The 16,234-nt window shown below is 42.3% G+C and overlaps 6 protein-coding genes across 6 annotated transcripts; 2 read left to right on the forward strand and 4 right to left on the reverse strand.

Moving 5' to 3' along the window:
- Positions 1-72: 72 nt before the first annotated feature.
- Positions 73-2,426, reverse strand: EAE98_009656 (uncharacterized protein). Its single transcript, XM_038957277.1, has 4 exons — positions 2,124-2,426; positions 1,096-2,062; positions 886-984; positions 73-762 (listed from the first exon to the last, which is right to left on the reverse strand). Exons 2-4 carry the CDS (start codon positions 1,148-1,150, stop codon positions 740-742), a joined length of 177 nt encoding a protein of 58 aa, XP_038806470.1. The 5' UTR covers positions 1,151-2,062; positions 2,124-2,426; the 3' UTR covers positions 73-739.
- A 718-nt stretch (positions 2,427-3,144) lies between these two features.
- EAE98_009657 (uncharacterized protein) lies at positions 3,145-4,122 on the forward strand (the record flags this gene model as incomplete). Its single annotated transcript, XM_038957278.1, has 1 exon — positions 3,145-4,122. One exon carries the CDS (start codon positions 3,145-3,147, stop codon positions 4,120-4,122), a length of 978 nt encoding a protein of 325 aa, XP_038806471.1.
- A 1,230-nt stretch (positions 4,123-5,352) lies between these two features.
- EAE98_009658 (uncharacterized protein) lies at positions 5,353-6,273 on the reverse strand (the record flags this gene model as incomplete). Its single annotated transcript, XM_038957279.1, has 1 exon — positions 5,353-6,273. The coding sequence occupies one exon, from the start codon at positions 6,271-6,273 to the stop codon at positions 5,353-5,355; it is 921 nt and encodes a 306-aa protein (XP_038806472.1).
- Positions 6,274-8,228: 1,955 nt separating this feature from the next.
- On the reverse strand, positions 8,229-8,675 carry EAE98_009659 (uncharacterized protein; the record flags this gene model as incomplete). The annotated part of the gene is made up of 1 exon (XM_038957280.1): positions 8,229-8,675. One exon carries the CDS (start codon positions 8,673-8,675, stop codon positions 8,229-8,231), a length of 447 nt encoding a protein of 148 aa, XP_038806473.1.
- A 1,394-nt stretch (positions 8,676-10,069) lies between these two features.
- EAE98_009660 (uncharacterized protein) lies at positions 10,070-11,588 on the reverse strand. Its single transcript, XM_038957281.1, has 4 exons — positions 11,303-11,588; positions 11,186-11,225; positions 10,818-11,126; positions 10,070-10,764 (listed from the first exon to the last, which is right to left on the reverse strand). Exons 1-4 carry the CDS (start codon positions 11,409-11,411, stop codon positions 10,380-10,382), a joined length of 843 nt encoding a protein of 280 aa, XP_038806474.1. The 5' UTR covers positions 11,412-11,588; the 3' UTR covers positions 10,070-10,379.
- A 241-nt stretch (positions 11,589-11,829) lies between these two features.
- EAE98_009661 (uncharacterized protein) lies at positions 11,830-16,234 on the forward strand. The gene is made up of 5 exons (XM_038957282.1): positions 11,830-11,997; positions 12,088-12,967; positions 13,024-13,455; positions 13,511-14,528; positions 14,579-16,234. The coding sequence occupies exons 2-5, from the start codon at positions 12,185-12,187 to the stop codon at positions 15,703-15,705; spliced, it is 3,360 nt and encodes a 1,119-aa protein (XP_038806475.1). The 5' UTR covers positions 11,830-11,997; positions 12,088-12,184; the 3' UTR covers positions 15,706-16,234.

A 16,234-nucleotide genomic window follows, 5' to 3' on the forward strand; every position in this document is an offset into this window, starting at 1 on the left:
ATAATCAAAATGGAATCTATATGATGAGTAACAAGATAAGAAAGAACGTCTAGTAAGCATTTGTCTATTTAAAGGCGTAAAGTTTTAGTGGAACCTTTCCCCACATTTGAGGTTCGGATGATTGTCCGTGATAGAAAGCTTCGAGAAGGCTTAGCTTATCAGATTGGACGACCATCAGGTAGACATTACATACAAGTAATGTTTTGCTTTTCTTGTGACAAAGATTATGCGCATATATGAGCTTGGATTGGAAATTGGAAAGAAATGATTGAGATGTTGTCGACGCGATACAACCAATATCCGCCTAACTACAGCCGATGAAGGTAACCGTAAGAGTCAGAATAATCCTCGATGAATGAGACATGTACTTGCCATTCTTCCTGTAAGAGAGATACTAATGGCCATTCATGATGAAAGTGATTGTGGGTTATGATATGAAATTAAAAACCAGTGATAAAGTGCAGATTTGATCATCAATATGATCTACTCCTATATCCTACTCCGACGATACCAATCCAACCCAATTCAATGGACAACTACCATGAAAGAAACACCAACGCAATACAATCTATGCCGCATAAGTTTCTCCAAGACCAAGTTGACAACAACCAAACAATACAACACGAAATCTCGACCATATGAGCTTCATTACGCATCCCCTTCAAGAGTTCATTGAGTTCAAACTCCGTGTATCCATATATTGAGAATGGAAGCTGTGAAATCCAGACATGCAATTGATTTACATGCCAGAGTTCTTGGCAGCTACGCAGTTTCAAAAGTGTTAGTACACTAGGGAAATCGATCTTAGAAAATGAAAAGGTAGAGACCAGAGGGGAAAGACTGTCATATGTTCCGGAAAAGAGAAGAAGAATTCTTGTAGCGTACCTTGGTTAACACTAGCAGAGTCGAAGCTAACGACGTTTCCCTGAGCATCGGTCATTGAGGCAGTCGATGCATCTACTGCGCGTGCTGCGAGTTGAATAGCTGTGTTTTTGTTAGCAGGTGAATAATACATGGCTCCGTTGATACGGGGAGCGGAAAGGTGACTGTGGATGATGAAGGTAGGTCGGCATGTGGAAAATTGGGATAACATACGTGTGGCAATCGTAATGGCGACGAAAGAAAGAATAGTGACGAGTGTGAACTGCATGGTTGCTGGTGGGTATGTTTATTCAGGTGTTGAGCGATAAAAAATGCAGAAGACTGTTTAATGATGGTGATGATTTAATGAAGTCGACCGGTAACAAGTAATTGCGTATAAACAAGAAATTAATCAATGATTGATAGATGGATAGATGGATAAAGAACTAGATGAAAATAGTGATAAAACGAATCCCCATACTTCGAGGTCATCGTCTTTATATCTTTTCTTCATCGAACCATCAACATCCCACGAACTCAAAACGAGGATCCAGACTCAAACCTGCGCCTCTCGCTTCCCAAAGCCATCATCATAAAATTCATCCAATATCTATTAAGAGATGATTTCAAAGGGGTACCTATCAACATGCCAATCCCATGTCTACTCAACTCTATCGCTTTGCTTGATTCGCAGATATCATGATTCGAGCAGAAACCGGGGTTCACTGCATTACAAATTGAATGATATTCACATGGTCATGATACATCGAATGTATGGACAAGGCTTATGTTGTATAGAGTATTAATTGAGCTCGTGGAGATTTCTCAGATCTGCTGGGGGAAGTTGGGGATAATGATAAAGAAAAACTGGATTGATGTGTTGTAAGGATTGAAAGAAAAAAGGGGATGAAACATGGATGAAGTGAAGCGAGATGCAAAGATGGCTGTCATCCCAACATTACCCGTGAAGCTTCGAAAACATCCAATGGTCTGATATAATAAGAATTCTTCATGCGTAGAAGGTTTGAGGAAGACGGGAATCTTGAGATCCGAACGGATGAACTTTCGGAGGCTGTAGATGTTGTGGAGGAATAAGGTTTTCTGTTGTTGTTTATAGATTTAAGGGGTAAAGGTCTCGTTTGAGGCTGGGTGGTTTGGGAAATGATTGATAACAAGCTGGAGCTTCTTAGATAGATGAGACCTGATATTGATGTGTAAGCAAATTGATTATTGCTTTTGATCTGTACATAGCCTTTCAGTACCTAGGTATTCGACTTGCGATTCGTATCATACTTGGTAGTAAAATCGTGGCGTCGGCTGGGCTGAGTGCCTGAATATCTCGAGATATTTGTCTTTGTACTTTGAAATGATGACATATAGGGAGGAAGGATATCTTTCAAGCTTAAAACAGGAGCTCTTTGAATGATGATGAAAAGGGCTTTATTGTCAGCTGCACTTTCAATACAAAAGAAGTTGAAACAACAACTTCATCACCATCGTCGCCATGATATCAACGTCAACGTCTGTTGGTTAATTCGAATCACTCCCGCTTCACGCTTCACGATGGGAATGAAATATAATCATCATTGATATGAAGCAATAAAAAGCAAGCAGACATTCAATTACCGGTACTCATCTACATATATTCTTACCGACGACCGACCGACCAACCAACCGACTAACGGGACCTAATGAACCGAGCTCGCCGAGTAAGCCGGAGATCTCGGACTAGAATGATCCACCTGCATCTTCTTAATGTCCAAATCCGGAATGGATAATAATGCACAATTCGGAAATTATCCACTCGTGCGACTCAAATCGAGATTTATGCAAATCATAGGTACCTGAAACATTCATCATCGATTTCCACAAATCAAGACTAAAAGCTTATCGATAACCCCCGCTATGAAGTCCCACAACCCCCGAGCTCCTTCTACCGGTACTGACAGTCACATTCACATTCACATTCACTCACAACAACCTTCCTTTCCCTATCAGACTTCACTCCCACTCAATTCCCTTATCTCAACATCATCAATAACCTCATTTCACCAACTTACTCTCATCACAAAGGTTGTCAAGTACCATAGAGTTAACTTGTTACGTGATTACAAATACAAATTCAAATACGAGTTCAAGTATTCATACAATCACTCGTATCCATATTCGTATCCCCTTCCCTTACCGTCAAGTCGACGACTACAACTCCATTCAAATCCAAGCCTCAATACAACAACAAATCCATCTTCTACCAATCCATCCTCACCACTAACATCAAAAACCATGGCAACTCCAGATCACTGTCTCTATTGTTTCGAAGTTTTAACTGCTCATCTCGAAAAACGACAACCATTAGGTTTGGAAAAGGTTCAGGAGTTATGGACATCCTATCCTAAAGGTCTCGAATTACAAAACACGGAAGAAGAGGAAGAAGAAGATGTTGATCTTCAAATTACTGGTTCCCATCCACCAAAAACAAATCCAAGACCCGATCCAAATTCAACCACAAATTCAGCACGCCATCCTATCCTCCAACGAATTACACGATCTGCTTCCGGAACCAGTACTCCATCTTCCAGTTCCTCTGAACGAACATCAACCTCAAATTCCACATCTGCAACTACTCCCTCTAGTTCCACCACCTCATTCACCCCCATCGGTATCTCCCCTACTCCCCGTCAAACAACCCAACTCACCCCTCCCCGCAACCTCCGCGAATGGTCCACCCCCCTCTTCGTTACCTGGAACACTCTTTCCTCTTCCTCACAACCCCATCAACAATCTCCCTCTCTACGCGGCTGCATCGGTACTTTCTCCTCTGAACCCCTTCTCACATCTCTACCCGAATATGCAATAATCTCCGCTCTGCACGATTCCCGCTTCGATCCCATTACGCTGCGGGAACTCCCAACTCTCGAGGTTGCCGTCACTTTACTTACGGATTTCGAAGAGTGTGCTCATCCGCTCGATTGGGAAATTGGGGTTCACGGGATTAGGATTAGTTTTTATCATAAGAATAAGAGGTTTGGAGCATGCTATTTACCTGATGTGGCGGTGGAGCAGGAGTGGGGAAAGGAAGAGACGGTTGTTAGTGCGATGAGGAAGGCGGGTTGGGGAGGGAGGAGGGAGAAGTGGAGGGAGGTGAGCCAGTTGAATGTGGTTAGGTATCAGGGAAGAAAAGAGAGTGTCAGTTGGAAGGAATATAATGAGTGGAGGACTTGGGTAGAAAAGCTGGACAATAAGGCTGAGACGAGGAGTTAGAGGGGATTGATATCAGACCTTCTGGACACTGGAGATAGGAACAGGATGGGGAGGAATCTCACTATCATCGATTTAAGCGGATGGTAAAAGTGCGCGAGAACATGGAAATAGGGAGGGCATGAGTTACAACATACAATGATTTATGACAAGTTACAACAGAAAGAGATCTAATTGGGGGGAGGGCTTTATTTAATTTCTGTTATTCCTTCTATTCATTTTACTTCATTCCCTACCTCGTTCAAACCGTCGCATCTACTTCCCTCACCCCCCCCGCCTAGTCGTAGGAGAAAAAAAACAGACCGGAATTGACCACTGGAGAAAGCCTTCAGCAATCCAATTATTCCATTCGATTCCAAAGAATTTAGAGTTTAATTGAGGGGTATCTAAGGGTTTGTAGGGTCTCCTCTAGCAATCCATCCATACTATACGTCTTCTCTCCACCCGACTCATAGTCAATTCCTCACATCTCGAGCAGCGTGCTGGATCCTTTCATTCATTCATTCATTCATTCTCCCCTCCCTAACAATAGCACGCGCAATGAATAGATGATAAAACTAGAAACATCGCGAGTAAGTTGACCTGTCTTTACCTAGTTGCTAGCATTTCCACGCGCATCTCATGTTTCATACATACCTAGGCACGTACTTGGTACATATACACTTCATTCGAGATCCTTCAAAGTATCCAAGTATTCTATATCCTATACTCAATTTCATTAATCGCTAGAGAAAAGTATGGAAAGCTCCTCGGCTCCTCGCTAGATGCTTTGCTATCCTATGGTATATGGTATATGCTATTCGTCCTTTTCCTTTATGTCTTTTCTTTTTTGCAACAGACAGTAGATAGTAGACAGTAGGCAGCAATGCAGCAATGTGTTTTTATTCCATCCCATTCCGTTCAGCCCATCCAGCCCTTGACATTGATTGGCATTTTACTTGCCTAAATTGACAAACCCAACCATTCCGAATCCATCCCGTCCAAGCGTATCCTTCCCTCCACGCTATCCCTATTCCTATCCCCTTCCTTCCCTTTGCCTTCCCAAATATAAAAATACAAATGGATATCCAGTAAATCAACTAAGCAAAATCACTACTCATAAGTTGTGATGTCATTAATATATGTCGTAAGTTCTCGTCTTGTGTCGTCCGTCTCGTCTTATTCCTTCTTTTCCAGCCACTTGCTCTCATTCACCATTATCTCCAACCACCTCATCCCACCTATCAAATCGAACTATCTCCAGCAGGCGAACTTCCTTCCTATCTCCCTCAATTTTCCCTTGCTAATTCCTCTCCCATTTCTATTCCCTCTCTTTTCATATTCTCCACTTGGAGTCCCCGGCGGTAACGGCGTCAATGGTTTCGTCATCGCTCTCCTGGTCCCCAACTTCTCCCTTTCCCCATTCATTTCATCCCCTTCCGCCCCATCCATACGCACTCCCGATATCTCATCTCCAAATTCCCCTCTATCCATCATTTCCCTATCCATCAAAGCCCTCTTCCTTCCCTCCACAACCCGTCTAACAATCAACGCGAAAGTTTCCTCGATATTAACAATGCTCCTCGCGCTTGTTTCCATAAACCCACAATTTCTTGCCCTAGCCCATTCCAAACCCTGCGAAGCCGTCACCTCGCGCGATTCTTGCAGATCGCATTTATTTCCCGCAATGATTTTAATTGGAGGCGTATATCCATAATCAAATCCTCCCCCTTGTATTGACTTTGCATTTGAGATCTGAAATTTCTTTGTTTTTGAACGAGATTTCGAAGGAGAAGATTCGGCCTGCGCTCTTCTCCATTCTTCGCCCCGAACTTCTCCCTCCATAGTAACTAATTCGTCGAACCAATCCAGCGCATCCAAACTTTCCCGTCGCGTAATATCATATACCAATAAGAAAGCATCACTTCTCATACTCCCATTGGCACTTTGCCACATGCCGCGATATTCTTCTTGGCCTGCGGTGTCGGTTATGGAGAGATGATATGTTTGGCCATCGATGCGTCGGGTGAGGGTATAGGAATCTTCAATTGTAGGGTCGTAGTCAGATGTCCATTGAGATTTCACGAGGCGGAGGGTTAAAGCGGATTTGCCAACGCCACCGTCGCCGAGGATAGTTATGGTTATGCGATTGGAGTCATAAGAAGTTGCTGCCATGATTCGGTCGTGTAATGTTGTATGGTGAGGTATTTGCGGAGACGAGGTAGGAGGGAAATGGATTGAAGAGTGGACGATTGGTAGGCTTTGTTTAAGAGCGAAAGCGAAAGGACAAGTTGTTTGAGAAGGTGTTTGAGGTATGGTAGAAGTAGAATTGAAACCGTCGCTCGAAACCGAATTGATTGTCGCAGATACTTGTTCTTAACTGAGCGTTCAATGTCCGTTCAATGTCTGTTCGTTCATTCATTCATTCATTCGCTCGCTCGTCCGTTTGTTCGTTCGAGTATGTAGGTATTGTATGTATGTTTTCCTCCAACCTTCCTACCTTCCTCCACATTCACTGACGACTCGGGAATTCCCTTGTATCCTTTCTCCTTTCTTTCTTTCCTTTTCCCAATCGCGCCAAACCTTCGATCCAATTGATTTAAAACAATTTGATCCAATTCGAATATTCTTCTTTCAACTCACTTCTGAAAACCCAATTGTCTTCTAGTCGAAAGAAGAAATTCCGCACAGACTGTAATATAAATATAATCTATCCCGCGTCTCTTTTTAATTCCAATCAATCTTACCGTTATCCCCTTTCTTATAATAGTATGTCTTCTCTTCAATTGGGTTTGGCGTATGTATACTCTCCTATTCTCTTGAAGAATGGAATCTTTGATACATTTATAAACTTTGAGGACCTACATGTAACGATGAGAAAAGAAAAAGAAAAAGGTGTGGCACACCCAACAATTGATTTGTGCAACCACGCGCCTCAATTAGTCTTCTCCAAATTCCCGAGACAAGCAAGCAGACAAGGAAGGGCAGGACGTGAAAGGTTGTGCGATTGTGTTGAGTCAAGTCATATCATTCGATACTGGTCTGATATCAATATACCGGGGCAGCATCTCCCTGCTGTGCCAGTCGAGCGATGAATAATCCGCTGGTAAATTATCTGGCCTACCTATTGGAAAGACATTTTACTCTCGATGCTTTTTCCCATCTGGCTTGACTCGAATGTTTGTGTTGGGTAATCCGTCCCCGAGTCCCGAGTCAATATAAGACCTTGTGAAGACGTGGAAGGAAAAAAAAGTTAATCTGAATCAAATCCGAGACTGAACTCTCCGGGGAAGGAAAAGAAATGGAGATTTGAGAGATTCGAAAGATTGGGTTTAATGGAATGATATGATAAAAGGTAAATGCGCGGAGATATATCAGGGGTATGTGAACCAATGAAATACGAGAATTGAAGTATCAAGAGGTAGACGGTCGACCCAAGTAGGGATTATTGGAATGGCCCCGGGGTGTTGTGGTTGTGGGTAGACGAGGTAGACTCGGTAGAGTACGGAGTAGATGGATAAGATGGATAAGATGGAATGGATCAGGAGAAAAATTGGTCTGTGATATGAACCCGTGGGTGAGTGGGTGGCTTGGCGGACGACCGAGATGGTCTAATTGTGATTTGTTCTTTTTGATCTTCTTCTCTTCCTTGATACTTGGTAGGAGAGAGATATAAAGCAAGCAAGCAATCAATTAACCAATTAACCATTACATTAATAAGTATTGTGTACAGACTACCTATTCTTATTCTGATTTTTGATATCTTTCCTCAAGTTCCTTGCTTCATCAATCCATGCGGTCCTTTATGCATTCACCCATCCCCTCCTCCCATTGAATTGAAGAAATGTACTCGAGTAGTGAGGAAAGTATTCAACTGGCTGCAAGCTGCACCTTGAATAGTATACAATCTCATAGAGTTGAGCTTTCCTTTGCGAATAAACCATCAGGGATGAGAGATTATTAGTGAGGTTGGTCTGGCCTGGGTTGGGGAGATACTTCAATCTTTTTCCCTCTTATTATTCCGCTACATTTGTTCTTATACTATTAGATAGAGAGGTAGTGATGAATCTATTGATATATATATCAAATATAATAGAATGATAAATTACATCTCCCATCTCCCATCTCCCTCACCCCTCAAAAGGCCTGAGCTCACTCATCTCCATCTTAGAGGGTCCCTTATCAACCAGAATTGCATTTATCGTCACCATCTCCTTTCTATGACCACCATCTCTCACATGTGCATCAAACGTCCCTATCACTTCTTCCTTCTCACCAAGTCCTCGAGTGCTTCCCCTCCCTACTCCTTCTCCTCCTCCTTCGATTCTCCCTTCCCTTCCCCCATTTTTCTCATCTCCCTGGTTTATTTCATAAGAACCAGGTCTTGAACGATAGGCTTGCCAACCAAGGCACAGGATACCAATCAAAAAGGAGGCTGCCGGAAAGCCACAGAGAAATGCAATTCCCCATGCTGGGAACTTTCGTTTTATTTCTACGGAAAAACCGTATTTCAGAATGTCAGCGGGATTCGAGTAAGAGGAGGAGATATTTTGTGCGGGTAAGTTGGTTGCATTCATGGTTGCTGGCCTTGAATATCAATTGGTTGGTATGTATTTCGTGAACTCTTTGTCGTTTCTATGAAATGATTCGTATGTGCTTTTCGTATTGTTCAAGGTATTCTTGCGGTCATGTGGATCTTGTGTGAGAAACCTATTTTTATAGTTAATTGTATTCTTCACTAAGAATGGAACTAGGTATGACTTTGCAGTTTTAGCTCCTCAAACTTTCTAGACTCGTGACCGCTTCAAGTCTCTCTTCTCTATGAAGTGCGTAGCAGGTTGATATATCTTCATACGATAGAGAGAACGGATCCATTTAATACTGACTGGCATGAATTAGTATTCTCGGAGATCGGGTGTGTTGGTATACCTTTCTACCAGGCACACAAACAACTAAAAATCACCGTCATGTTAGATTGAATGGGCTTACCCCATTGCCGAAAATGAAGATACATGTCAGTGGCGCTATAGGAAGAGGGGGGAGGTTATCTTTTAATTGATTAATCAAGTAGGTAAATAAGTATTTGAACAATGTTTCTTAAACTTTGAATATGCGCCGTTATAATCATGATAATGTTTCGGAGCGTAGCGAAAGAAACTTATGCACCGGATTTTATGGAATTTTTATATAGTGTAATATAGATTATATTTTCAGTACTCAGGAATTTAATTTGTACATAGTTACATATATAATATCTTTTTTTATCACCAGAATTAAAAATATAAAGAATTTAAATAATAAAGAAAAAACTTTATCTTTATTTTTTTATTATCAAAAGCTTATTAAAGATTGATTATTCTAATTCTAATTTTAATTTTGATAAATTATTATTTAACATATATAAAAATCTATTTTTAAACTTTTAATTCTTATTATGTTTAAGTTTAAGATAATAAATCTAAATCATCTAAATCATCTAAATCATCTAAATCATCTAAATCATCTAAATCATCTAAATCATCTAAATCATCTAAATCATCTAAATCATCTAAATCATCTAAATCATCAGAATAATCAGAATAATCAGAATAATCAGAATAATCAGAATAATCAGAATAATCAGAATAATCAGAATAATCAGAATAATCAGAATAATCAGAATAATCAGAATAATCAGAATAATCAGAATAATCAGAATAATCAGAATAATCAGAATAATCAGAATAATCAGAATAATCAGAATAATCAGAATAATATACGATCCGAAACATTGACGAGTTCACTCGCCCCGAGATACTTGTTGGGAGGAAAAGGGAGATGAGGTGAATCTGATGGGTTGAGAAGTATGGTGTATGATTTCAACGGTTCCTTCCCTTTCAGAGGAGTCGAAATCTACACGTGCACGGTAGGGTAGAGGTCACTTTGGTAGAGCGTCGCTTCCTCAACTGAAAGATCAACAAGGGCAATTCAAGTGACTTCCTATTCTGGGAGAGCTCATCTAAGCCCTGTGTCAATCATCTTTTTTCTCTTCTCATTGATTCCCAATTGTCTCCGTTAAAGTTGCCCCAATGCCAAAATGAGAGATCTACCACCATTCTTTTACTAAAAGCATTCAAAAGCGTATTCGATATTCCTATTTAGAGTATCTTTAATGACTCTTTGTTTTCATCATGTAACTATCTTCATATTGGCTTTCCTCCCAGTCATAACCTATCGTAACGCGCTCAATGAATTCTAAAATCAAAAACTATGTATTGGGTATGGGGTATGGGGTATTGAAATTAGGCGGCCATGACGACATCAACTTGATGTGCAACGCCACCAGTTTTTCCGGAGATTGGTTTCTCAACACCATCCATCTCCATGTCATCATCCCCAGCACCTTCTTCTTCCTCAACTTCCTCATCGGATTCGCCACTGCTCTCAGCCTCAAGATCTTCACTCTCATCACCAGTTTCTTCAGCGGCAGCTCCCTCAGCTTCTGCGCCAGCCATCTCTGAATCTTGTTCCATTGCATCTGGGTCGGCTACACCACCTTCCTCTCCCTCAACTTCCTCGTCCTCGTCCTCTCCAGCTTCTTCGGCGCCATATTCTTCTCCATCGGCGACCAAATCTGCCTCAGGTTGTTCAGGAGGGAATTCAGCAGGAGCAGATGCATCGGAGTCCCTGTAAATCAATATTAGAGTGTGGCTTTGCCTAACGAGTGCATGGTGACTCACCACTTGATAGCAAATCTGGTGACACGGGGTTTCTCAGCAAGAACATTTCTCTTAACTCGGTCTAGGAGTGGCTTGGCGGGGGGATCGGCGTTCAATTCCTCAGAATCATATTCGTTGTTAACATAGTAGCCAACTCGAACAAATTCTCTACCATCGTAGGCGCATGTAAGAAGAATGACAGTAACACCGAGGATTTCTGCGTCTGGGATTCGCTTGGTATCTGGGGCATCTGCCTGGAAGAGGAATTTATTTGTGCCGACTGGAATAGGACCGACAAGGAGAGAATCGAGTTCTTGGTCATGTTCGTCGCTTTATTTTGTTAATTTCAAATTTGAAGTAGGCAGAAACTCAAGGAGGTGGAGACGTACGACGTGGCAGAACCAACATAGGTCAATTTCCATTCGAGATCTGTGATGAATAGATAGGTTAGTGATTGAAAAGATGGAGGCGCAGGCAATCCCGAGAGAGGCAGAACAGGAACTTACCCTTTTGCAATGCCTCAAGACACTCGAAAGTGATCTCAAATTCATAAGGATCCCCGAATTTGGCTGGATTGTTGAGGACATTGACACCGAGAAGTGAGACGACAGACATCTTGAAAGTGGTTGATTTTGCTGTTTCGTATAATGTTTAGATGAGTTCCAGCTGTCGATTAAAGAACTGTACTCTTTTTAACCAAAAGATGCCAATCAAGTGAATTTTGTGAAGTCGTGAGAAATACTATGGTAGTGATTGTATTGTGTATTGGTAGAAGAGAAGAAGGGTCGAGACGAATAAAGTCGATAAATTGGTTGATGGGGCAGCATTTAGTTCCAAATATCACGGTGAGTAATGGCAGTATTAACGCGTCTGGAAAATCCCAATCGCGTGTATTGAGATGTTTGAACCGCGATTTCCACTTTACGAAATACGCTAATCGTACTTGGTATTAGCGCGACTCTCTCATTTTCTTCGCCTTCTTTCCAAGGTTGTGACTAGGTATCTAGTTAAGAGCTCTCTCAACTTTTGGCGATATCTACAAGGAAAGAAATCTTGTTTGTTTCTTTTTTTAATGAGTACCTCATCAACAACAATAATCAAGAACATCAACAGTTGATTAATTTAGATACTCTACCTACTTTCTTTGTTGCGCCGACGATCCTTTGACTTTGCGCGCAAGTTTGTTGCACTCTCTATACAGGTTAGCCTTTCCTTTAACTTGCCTTCCTCAACATCTTTTCACTACAACGACGCATGCGCATTTGCTAACTTATTATTGATATTCTTCTAGACACTTTTGAGCATTAATACTTACAATCCCTACCACATTAATTCAAAATCATCGCTCGCGCATCCAAACAACAACTCAAAACGGTCTTGTCTTCAAAATGGCGGAGGAAGATGCAGATATAGCTCTTTTACATCAGTTTCAGGCAGGTCAAGAAGCTGCGGCTTGGGAAGATGGAGATAATGGAATCGCAGAGGGAGATCTACCTTCCAATACAGAAGATAACAACGAACATGTCAAGCAAGATTCCGTTAAAGATGCCCAAGTTTCTCGTGCTTTGTCTCCTTCAGGCGCAGCTGCTTCGGCCGCTGGCGACGATTATGACCCCTCCTCTGTTACATCCCTTCCAGCTATGGTAACTGAACAAGATTCTACAAGACCCAGCTCTCAAACTTCTGTGCGCAAACCAAAAACTGTCGGGGGATTTATTGCAGATGATTCTGATGAGGAGAATGACGAATCTACACCAATTGATACTGGTCATTTGCAACTGCCAGCCTCTGATGACCCCAAACGATCTCCTTCTCCATTGCAAAATTCTATTACTCAACAGGAAGTGCCCATCAAAATGGAGAATCAAGTTGATTCTAAGCCCGAGACACTTTCCTCTGTTCCCAATTCCATGAATCCGAGTAACGTTGGAACACCTATAGAACAATCTTCGGTGCAAGTGCCCATTCCTGTTGGTACATCACAAAGTACATCTGTTCCTAGAGCTCGCCTTCCCCATGATAAGATCGGTATGCTTGAAGATCGGGTCAAGGAGGATCCTCGAGGTGATATGGAGGCATGGCTTTCTTTGATTGGTGAACATCGCAAGCGTAACAAGTTGGATGATGCCAGAGCAGTTTATGAAAGATTCTTAAAGGTCTTTCCACACGCTGTAAGTTATAAGTCAGCTAATTCTTTTTCCCGCAACACTTACTAACAGTAAATTAGGCGGAGATATGGGTTGCTTATACTGAGATGGAACTCGAATACGAAAACTTCAGTGCAGCAGAACAAATCTTTGGCAAATCATTATTGACGGTCCCGAACATTCAATTATGGTCGGTTTATTTGAACTACATACGCCGCATGAATGACCTTAATGTCGATCCCAGTGGTACAGCTCGTGCAACCGTGTCTCAAGCATACGATTTTGTGTTGGCAAACATTGGGATTGATAGGGATTCTGGTAAAATATGGCAGGATTATATTCAATTCATTCGTAGTGCACCTGGTTCAATCGGTGGCAATAGCTGGCAAGATCAACAAAAGATGGATCAATTGCGAAAAGCCTATCAACGTGCCATCTGTGTTCCCATGTCAAACGTGAATGAATTATGGAAGCAGTATGATCAATTTGAGATGGGCCTGAACAAGATGACGGTGGGTTTCTGGTTCTCAAATTTCGTTACGGCTCAGAACTGACAGATCATATTAGGGTCGGAAATTTCTTCAGGAGAGGTCTCCAAATTACATGACTGCAAGAAGTGCGAATACTGCGCTTGAAAATATCATTCGCGGACTTCAGCGCACAACTCTACCTCGACTTCCACCTGCTTTTGGATTTGAGGGTGATCAGGAGTATTTACATCAACTCGACCTATGGAAGAAGTGGATAGTTTGGGAGCAGGAAGACCCTTTGGTCCTCCAGGCGGATGAGCTGGATGCTTACAAACAGCGCATCTTATATGTCTATAAGCAAGCTGTCATGGCATTGCGCTTTTGGCCTGAGATCTGGGTAGATGCTGCTGAGTGGTGCTTCAACAACAACTTGGACAAGGAGGGCGATACTTTTCTTGCCGATGGAATTGCCGCAAACCCTGAGAGTTGTCTGATAGCTTTCAAAAAGGCCGATCGACTTGAGTCTACGCTCTCTACCGAGGAAGCTGGGAAAAGCGATGTTGAGAAAGGAGCAATTGTTCGGGCACCTTACGCCAAGCTTCTAGAATCTCTTTATGAACTGATCGCGGACTTGAAAGTCAGAGAGACAAAGGAAAAGGCTAAACTTGAGGAAAACTCAGCCATCGACGCTTCTATCAGTGCAATTGTGAGAAAGGCAGAGGATGATGATGACGATAGTGATCCCGATAAAGATGCCCGAGAAAGTGCTAAAGCTGCCCAACTGAATGCTATCACACAGGGTTATGAAATGCAGAGAAAACTTTTGCAGAGAACCGTATCTTTCTCCTGGATTGCACTAATGAGGGCTATGCGACGCATTCAAGGAAATGGTGCAATTGACGCCAAAACCGGATCAAGATATGTCTTTGCCGAGGCCCGTCAACGGGGCATGATCACAAGTGAAGTTTATGTTGCCAGCGCGTTGATCGAACACATGGTATACAAGGACAAATCTGGTACTAAGATCTTTGAAAGGGGCGCTAAACTTTTCCCAACCGATGAAGTCTACCTTCTCGAGTATCTAAAGCACTTGATTTCCATTTCTGACATCACCAGTAAGTCTTTTACCTCGGTATTTTTCTCTTCTATGCTAATCATGACATAGATGCCAGGGTAGCTTTCGAAACTGCAGTTAGTCGTCTAGCACAGAAACCCGAAACTGTTTACAAAACAAAGCCACTTTACGTTTACTTCCATAGTTACGAATCTCAATTTGGAACGTTGGATCAAATCAAGAAGCTAGAAAAGCGCATGGCAGAACTCTTCCCGGATGATCCAAAGCTTCTCAGGTTCTCTTCGCGTTATAGTGTAGAGGGATTCGACCCTACTGCTGTACGACCAATTGTTTCGCCTGCTTCACAAATGAGACCAAAATTGGTCATGCAATCAATTGAGCAAGCTCCATCTGTTCCAGATAGTCCGCGTCCTCAATACGTACAAGAACAAAGCCCTCGCCCACAGCAACCGCCACCATTTATGCAGAATCAAAACACAAACTCACCAAAGCGACCATTCCCAACTGAAGATTTTGAAAGCGAGCTCAATCCTCCACGAAAACTGGCTCGTGGTCAATCTCCTCTGAAGGGAGCTGCAGGACGCAGATTAGCGCAACAAAAAGGAATACAACAAACACAAGGCACACCTGCATGGCAATCAAACGCCGCGCCATACGTAATTCCACGAGATATCACATTCCTCCTTAGCATTATTCCTCGGTCTGATATCTATCTTCGCGACCCACAACTGAAGGGCGTCAAATTTATTCCAAGTGACTTGGTGCAGCTCCTTGCCCGTACGGAGGTACCGGATTTCATGCAATGGAAAAGTGCGCGAGAACAACCTCAACAATCCCAACAGCCACAACAATCGCAGCAACGCTATGACGGTATGACACCCAGTTACCAAGCTCCCAATACTCGTGAATCTCATGGTTATGGTATACAAAATACTGGAAATAATGGATATTCTGGGGAGCCGCAGCGCATGTCGCAGCCTGGTTATCTTCCTGTAGATGATCGAGTTTCAAGCGTAATTCAGGGTCATGATTACACCAGGTCTCCGGTCACACCCCAGGATAATCAATGGGGAGGCGGGTATAGCCAAGCAACTTCTCACTCACGAAATGCGAGCTTTGAGAATAGAGGATGGCAAGGGCAGCAACAACAGCCCGGAGCATATACGCAACCTCAATGGCCCGGCAATGGAAACGCCAATGGTGGATATTATCATTGAAGCTAACTTTTGAATCTTTTACAGGATATTCTTATCGATAATGATCTTTCTTTCAGCGATCATAATTCTGTTGTCGACCTCACATCAAAATCTCTTTTTACTTCGTAATCTCAGAACCAAACGCAAAATGTATATTTAAACAATCTTTCTTCTTCGCCACACCCTACACATCTCCGAGCTTCTCCAATTTGACGTCGTTTCTGGTGGTTGATGGGGGAGGGGAGTGGCGCGGATGAGGTATTTCTGGTTCACCAGATTCTTTTTCGCTAGAGGTTTTACGCCGTATCAATTATTCTTCGTTTGATGGAAAGGGATTGATCGTAATGAAATAGAAAACTATGCACAAGGTTATGCAGGTTATTTCTTCATAGTATGGCGTTTGGGGGGGAGCTGCAAGTTCTACTACGTTATGCCAGCCAGTCAGCTCTGAATGTATATTAAAGAAGTACATGGCGTAATCGATGAATACAAATGATGATTATCATACATAGATGTGCTCCTGTGTATGTTGTTCTGTTTGAGCTTTCTG

This window comes from Botrytis deweyae (genome assembly GCF_014898535.1).
Source record: "Botrytis deweyae strain B1 chromosome Unknown BDEW_029, whole genome shotgun sequence".
Lineage (NCBI taxonomy): Eukaryota > Fungi > Ascomycota > Leotiomycetes > Helotiales > Sclerotiniaceae > Botrytis > Botrytis deweyae.

Excerpts from the sequence above, each read along its gene's own strand:
- EAE98_009656 (XM_038957277.1), bottom strand. The coding sequence starts at position 1,150 with ATGCAGTTCACACTCGTCACTATTCTTTCTTTCGTCGCCATTACGATT. Across the intron at positions 985-1,095 it reads CGCCATTACGATTGCCACAC|CTATTCAACTCGCAGCACGC; the intron begins GTATGTTATCCC and ends ACAAAAACACAG. Across the intron at positions 763-885 it reads CTCTGCTAGTGTTAACCAAG|CTGCCAAGAACTCTGGCATG; the intron begins GTACGCTACAAG and ends GAAACTGCGTAG.
- EAE98_009660 (XM_038957281.1), bottom strand. The coding sequence starts at position 11,411 with ATGTCTGTCGTCTCACTTCTCGGTGTCAATGTCCTCAACAATCCAGCC. Across the intron at positions 11,127-11,185 it reads TATGTTGGTTCTGCCACGTC|CGACGAACATGACCAAGAAC; the intron begins GTACGTCTCCAC and ends AACAAAATAAAG. Across the intron at positions 10,765-10,817 it reads ACCAGATTTGCTATCAAGTG|GGACTCCGATGCATCTGCTC; the intron begins GTGAGTCACCAT and ends ATTGATTTACAG.
- EAE98_009661 (XM_038957282.1), top strand. The coding sequence starts at position 12,185 with ATGGCGGAGGAAGATGCAGATATAGCTCTTTTACATCAGTTTCAGGCA. Across the intron at positions 13,456-13,510 it reads TGGGCCTGAACAAGATGACG|GGTCGGAAATTTCTTCAGGA; the intron begins GTGGGTTTCTGG and ends AGATCATATTAG. Across the intron at positions 14,529-14,578 it reads TTCCATTTCTGACATCACCA|ATGCCAGGGTAGCTTTCGAA; the intron begins GTAAGTCTTTTA and ends ATCATGACATAG.